We start from the raw sequence: 6,520 nt of genomic DNA on the forward strand, positions 1-6,520 counted from the left end.
CCTCATAATACTTTGCTCTAGCTTTATCCTATATATAACTGATGTTCCCTCAACAGCAATTTGCTCTCTGAGTCATATGTAAGATAACATTTTATTGAATCTTTACTTGAAATGGGAAAGGCAACCACTATTATCTTGAAATAGTACTTACCCATAGACATATAAATAGGACTCAATTTAGCTAGAACTGAGTTCTTTGGACTCTAGGAGCCCTGTACTCTTCACCTTTGCATCTTGAACCATACATGCGTGCATTGTACTACAGACACGATACAATAAATTTTTTTATTTCATGTGCCTTGGCTACCTTTCTTATCCTAGTAACCAACTTGTGTGGATTCAATGGATAATGAACATGTGGATGGTAAGCACCCCATGTATAGAACAAAAGCACCTGGGAGAGGCCCACATGCACTCTGAAATACCAAGCAGCTGTTGTGTGCCTTGTTTTAACTAAAACTATTTTTAAGGCGAGGTTGTTGCATGTATTGTATCCTGTCCCCTGTCTTGCTCCTAACTTCATATGCTGTTGCTTCAACTGGGGAAGGAAGCAGAATTCAGATTTTGGTTGCCACTCATGCTATATTAAAAGGTAGCCAAGGAAGGCCACTATGAAAGAATCATGACTCATTTCATACAGTAACATGGGATATGAACACCACTCAGCCACCCCTCATCTCCCACATCATCTAACAGTCTTAGTAAAAGAGAGGAAAGAGATTATTTACCTGCTTTTACTGAGGCTGAAGCCTGAAAGTCATGTGTAACCTTTGAAGGACTGTAATGGTTTTAATCACAGGAATAGCATCTTTTTGAAAGGCAGAACAGAGAAAAGAGCCGAACTACACTGCAAATATTAACAAGGCTATTTTAGAGCAAACGGTATTGCCTTTGAAATCTTTCATCATAAGACTATATTTAGAATTCAGATGAGCCCTGGAGGGAGGGGAACAGAGCAGTGCTAATCCCCAGTTGTTTTGAAGTTGCCCAATAAGCAGGTTAGTGTCTAAACTCTCCAAAATGGAAGCACTGAATACTTTCAATGATGTGCTTCTCTCTGTGTATTTTGTTTTAACCTGTAGACTGCTGTCACATCACTCTGGGAGTTGACACTTCTCCATTTTCTTTCAAACTAGATGTTCTACTGAGCACTTGCTGTAATCACATTGGGAGACTGATGCTCCATGACAGCTAAAAGTTGGATTGAGTTTCAGGAGCTACTATATATAAAGCTGGGTCGACTTATGTCACCGCACTAATTAAATGCGATCTGGGTGGCTCCTCTGGGTTTTTGAGTCCATCACCCAGTTCAAATCAGTCAGAGGCCAAAGAGAAGAACATGATGATGGACCTTTTTGAAACTGGTTCCTATTTCTTCTACTTGGATGGAGAAAATGTGACTCTGCAGCCCTTAGAAGTGGCAGAGGGCTCTCCCTTATATCCAGGGAGTGATGGTACCCTGTCCCCTTGCCAGGACCAAATGCCCCAGGAAGTGGGGAGCGAAAGCAGCGGAGAGGAGCACGTCCTGGCTCCCCCAGGCCTGCAGCCCTCCCACTGCCCTGGCCAGTGTCTGATCTGGGCTTGCAAGACCTGCAAGAGAAAATCTGCTCCCACTGACAGGCGGAAAGCCGCCACCCTGCGCGAGAGGAGAAGGCTAAAGAAAATCAACGAGGCCTTCGAGGCACTGAAGCGGAGGACTGTGGCCAACCCCAACCAGAGGCTGCCCAAGGTGGAGATTCTGCGGAGCGCCATCAGCTACATCGAGCGGCTGCAGGATCTGCTGCATCGTCTGGATCAGCAAGAGAAAATGCAGGAGCTGGGGGTGGACCCCTACAGCTACAGACCCAAGCAAGAAATTGTAAGCCCAGATGCTGCCGGGACAGGGAAGTGGAAAGGCTGATTAAACGCCTTCCAGGGGCCTTAACCTCCACCTGCTTGTCTCTTTTCCTGTCCCTCTTTCTTGCTTGCCCCTTCCTTGACCTCTCTAATGAAACCCCTGGTGATCCAAGAACACCAGGTCCCTTCCCTAAGCAGGAAATGCGTCCAAGCCCAAGGAAGTCGAGAAGAACTCCCCCCCACCCCACCCCCAAACCTCCTCCTTCCCTCCTCCTCCTCCCGGAATTTGTTTCTTTCCTAATCTGTTGCTTTGCTTTTCCCCTCCAGCTCGAGGGTGCGGATTTCCTGCGCACCTGCAGCTCCCAGTGGCCAAGTGTTTCAGATCATTCCAGGGGGCTCGTGATAACTGCTAAGGAAGGTAATGTAAAGGAAAGGGCACTGGGCTGCATTGGCAGCATACTGGTCAGCGCTGGGGTAATCTGGTCTGGCAGACAGGGATGGAAAGTGAGTGCAGAGATGGGACTGCTTTAGTGCTAGCCGGAATCGGAACGCAGTCCTCATTTGGGGCCTTAAGCGGGGACTGGGACGTGAGGTGCCCTGGTGTTATGTACGTGTGTCTGTTTGTTTCCGGTGCTCAGGAGGAGGAAGCGTTGATTCGTCGGCCTCCAGCAGTCTTCAATGCCTTTCTTCCATCGTGGACAGTATTTCTTCTGAGGAACGCAAACTCGCCTGCGTGGAGGAGGTGGTGGAGAAGTAACTCGAGGCCAGCGTTTGGGACACTGCACTCAGCAGGAAGATCCCCCTTTCGCCTAATTATTTAGGATAGGGCACAGAGACCCCAGAGTTTATGAAAGGCAGGGAGACATACTCAAAACCAAACTGTAGTGCCAACTCAAATGAAAAGCCTTTCGTCTTTGGGCTTTATTTTTGGGGAAACGCTTGTGGCTTAGGTCTAGCACCCTGATTTTGTTTTTGTTTGGTTGGTTTTTATAATATATTTACTTTTATTATGGTGACCCTTCTGTGTCAAATACAAAGAAGTTCATTCCTGTCTAAAGCAAAGTAGGAACGTTTAATTTTACTGGTATTTAATGTATTTTTGTAAAAAGTCTTAGTACTTTCATTTCATGTAAAACTAAAGAATATATTTGAAATATGGAATAATGGGTTGTATATAAAATGTGTGAGGATCTGGTGTTGGGTGTAATATTAAAATATTGGTGAGTTTCTACATGAACAACTGTGGCCTTCATTTGATTTAATTGGAAAAAGTGTGAGGACATGTGTACAAAGGTGAAGAAGAGCTGTATTTTTTATTTAGACACCACTTATGCCCATTTACTTGGGTGTTTTCTCTCAGTTTAAGTTAAAGGGGAAAGATGAGATGGAAGGATTTTGTTTCAATTAAACCGAGCAGGCTAGTATTTCATGTAGACCTCACACTTGAGATTAGAAGGGAAGAATATTTAGGAAGAGTTTGTATTTTCCTTTTTAGCATCTCATGCTTGCTTTTTCACCTTCTTTGTTCTTACTGTTCTCTACTTGGTGATTTGGGTGAGATTTACTTGCTCTAAACTGACAGCTGAATTTTCAATATACTAGAATCTTCTTGTAAGAAATTTCAAACAAAATTCTTTATTCCCCTAAAAGATCAACTAAATTAGTCCAATTTTTTTCATTCCTTGGCCTTCCTGACTGTGAAATACCCAGTGACAACAGTGGCCAGTTACCCCACTTTCTTGAACTACACTAGTCCCTAAAAGACTGGAATATCAAGTGCTCTTTGACTTGAGTTTGTTTTCCAAACAGAAAGATAAAAGAAAGGAGCAATTTGTCTCTTGAGGGGTGGGTCTCTTTGAAGGGAAGGCTACTTCAAGAGATGGAAGGGTTAAATGATTGAGGTCAAAAGACAACAACAACACACATGAAACCTCTTAACTGGCCCAAACAGCAAAGCCCCAGGAGTTCTACTCCATGAGGATTTTACAACGTGTGCCAGGTTTGTTTATCCTGTAACCTCAGGAAGAAGCGACCACCTAGAAACACAAAGGGGAGAAGGGCAAGCCATTTCTGTTGAGTGTTACTTCTCCTTTGCATTCTGTAAATGGTGCCTCTAACCTTGCCCCTACTCCTTAAAGTCTACATTTTCCTTTTCCTCCCCAGTCATTCTTTAGCTCAGATGCAAAAATCACACTGAATTCAGTATTTCCCAACTTTGTGTCCCAACCCACCAAAGGCTGAACTTCCTACTGAAAACCTGCAGGCAGAATACCCCGCAGGTAGGGAGTGCTCTCTTGCCCCTTTTCTTGACTTCTTCTTGGGGCTAGTACAGGTTGAGAAGCCCTTATTAAAAATACTTGGGACCAGGAGTGTTTCGGTTTGCAAAGGTTTTCAGACTTTGTAATATTTGCATTGACATTAAAGTCAAACACCCCTAACTCAAAAATCTAAAACCTGAAACTTTTTGAACACGATTGTCAGCAGTGAAAATAAAAATAGAAATCATTTGGATTTCAAAGAATTTCAGATCTTGAGCTTGGAGATTAGTCATGCTTTACCTATAGTTCATTTATTTTCTGAGCATATGGATAAGTCCAGGTTCTTTTAAAATGCTTCCCCCAAATGCAAAAAGTTTAACAGAGGAAACTAACATTGACATACAATCCCTTTTATAAGTTTGAGAGAAGCAGGTGGGATATGGAATGCAGGAAACTCCTGAGTCTCTGAAGCAGGTGGGATATGGAATGCAGGAAACTCCTGAGTCTCTGTAAGGTCTCCTTCTGACCTGCTAAACCCAGGCTGCTACTGTACAACTCTGAACTAGTCACTGTTCCTTCTTAGTCCTGGTTCTCTGTAGTGTTGCCTTCCTTTGTTTTATAACATTAAAAGCCATGGCTCCCTCTTTCTTTGCTGGCTGTAGCTAGGGAATGTAATCGTAACAAGTAAGATGAATGGACCATTTTTAGCAGTTTCTTTTTTAATTAATCCTCCTACAATCGAACAACTACATTTGGGATCTCTATTTCAGAGAAGAGGATTCCTTCGGTACAAAGTTGCCTCCATCTGGTGAGTATGAAGCCAGACTCAACACCAGACAATTATTGATGGTTGCAAGCTTGTGCCCTCAACCACTATGTGCCCTGAAAGAGAAGCCTTGGCAAATGAAGAAGGAACATTTTATGGTCTGCAGAATGATTTGGCTCATTGGCAATTGTTTTGCAAAACTTCTTTCTCAAAAGCAGCCAGCTAGTAATCTCCAAATTACAGTATAACTTTTGTAAATAAATATTAAAACATTTATTAATCAGATTATTCTACCAAAATATGTGTAAGTACATCTGGGTGGTCTGTGTTTTCAATAGCCATGCATATTATAAATCTATGAAATTTTTTCTTGAGACTCGAGATTTGCACTAAAATGTGTATCTATGCTTATATTTTCAAACCCCAAATTCGTTGTATGACTGACATAAAATACTATCATGGATTACATGAACTGTATTTTAGGGTTACACATATATTTATAATAAGATTTGAATTCTAAACAAGCTGTTCAGCAGCAGAATGCTTTTATCAATTCATGGACTTTACTTGTTGATGGATTTTATTCAGTGTGTGGAAACCAAACCCTCTCTATCTTTCTTAGCTAGGTAACTTGAGAAATTGTTTGGAATATGTTTGCCTATGAAAGACTCTTCATTAAATAGAACAAATATTTCCCAAAGAGTTCATGTGACTTTCAGTGCTATAGACGGCATGTAGGTTTTCTAATGAAATCCTTGGTATGTTAGCAATTAAAATGTTTTTGCTTGATATTAATGATGATAATCTTTACCAAGACCAAAGCCAAAATAAACAAGGCTGTGGAAGCAGAGAATCAAGACATAATAACTTGGTAAAGATAAGCATTTTGGGATTGAATATAAACCTCTTTCCAGAGGCTCATGTAAAGTTTTCCAGTATTAACTAATAAGTGGTTTTCTGTTGTTATTATGGAAATAATTTGTGTGATTAACTTTCACCATCATACCAGGATTACTAAGTGTTTAATTTTAAACATTACGTGTCCCATTGTCGGATCATTAGTAAATGAACAAAAACATGGTATTTCTGTCCACAGAATCCTCAGTGAGTTCCACAAACTAAATCCTTAAAAGATGATCCTTGGTCCTAACGTATTCTGTGGCAAAAAGCAGGTTTTTGCAAACCTGGTTCTGAGTCAGTCTGTCAAATGGCATGGCTGTGCCATGCCCAGCAACAAAGACAGTGCTGTGAAAGTGGGTACTTTCTCTCCTCTCCAGGCAGCTAAGTGTCCTTAAGCCGTCCTTTGATCTCTCCTGGGAGTCTTCGAATTCAAGCAGAGGCCAATGTCTTCCTCAGCTGTCTTGTTCACAAATTCTTCTCACAGCTCTGGCAGGTACTAATGTGTTTACATAGGTGTGCCTAGCTCTCAGAGCTAATAACAATTTAAAATTGTTTAGCACATTGGGAAGTCATTTACAACAAGTAAAAATCTCAAGAACAATTCCTTCTATTTAGAAATTGAATATTCTCTTCAGGTAGGGGAAGAAGTGAATAGAAAAGACACACATACACCATATATATATATATATATATATATATATATATATATACATATAGATACATGGATGGATGGATATGTCCCTACAAGACACCACAGACT

At 41.3% G+C, this 6,520-nt stretch overlaps 1 protein-coding gene across 1 annotated transcript; it reads left to right on the top strand.

The window, feature by feature from the left end:
- Nucleotides 1-1,260: 1,260 nt before the first annotated feature.
- On the top strand, nt 1,261-3,065 carry Myf6 (myogenic factor 6). The gene is made up of 3 exons (XM_008852137.2): nt 1,261-1,858; nt 2,164-2,254; nt 2,475-3,065. Exons 1-3 carry the CDS (start codon nt 1,340-1,342, stop codon nt 2,591-2,593), a joined length of 729 nt encoding a protein of 242 aa, XP_008850359.1. The 5' UTR covers nt 1,261-1,339; the 3' UTR covers nt 2,594-3,065.
- Nucleotides 3,066-6,520: the final 3,455 nt, after the last annotated feature.

The sequence above is a fragment of the Nannospalax galili genome, unplaced genomic scaffold (assembly GCF_000622305.1).
Source record: "Nannospalax galili isolate Female #2095 unplaced genomic scaffold, S.galili_v1.0 scaffold390, whole genome shotgun sequence".
NCBI lineage: Eukaryota > Metazoa > Chordata > Mammalia > Rodentia > Spalacidae > Nannospalax > Nannospalax galili.

Excerpts from the sequence above, each read along its gene's own strand:
- Myf6 (XM_008852137.2), top strand. The coding sequence starts at position 1,340 with ATGATGATGGACCTTTTTGAAACTGGTTCCTATTTCTTCTACTTGGAT. Across the intron at positions 1,859-2,163 it reads ACAGACCCAAGCAAGAAATT|CTCGAGGGTGCGGATTTCCT; the intron begins GTAAGCCCAGAT and ends TTTCCCCTCCAG. Across the intron at positions 2,255-2,474 it reads CGTGATAACTGCTAAGGAAG|GAGGAGGAAGCGTTGATTCG; the intron begins GTAATGTAAAGG and ends TCCGGTGCTCAG.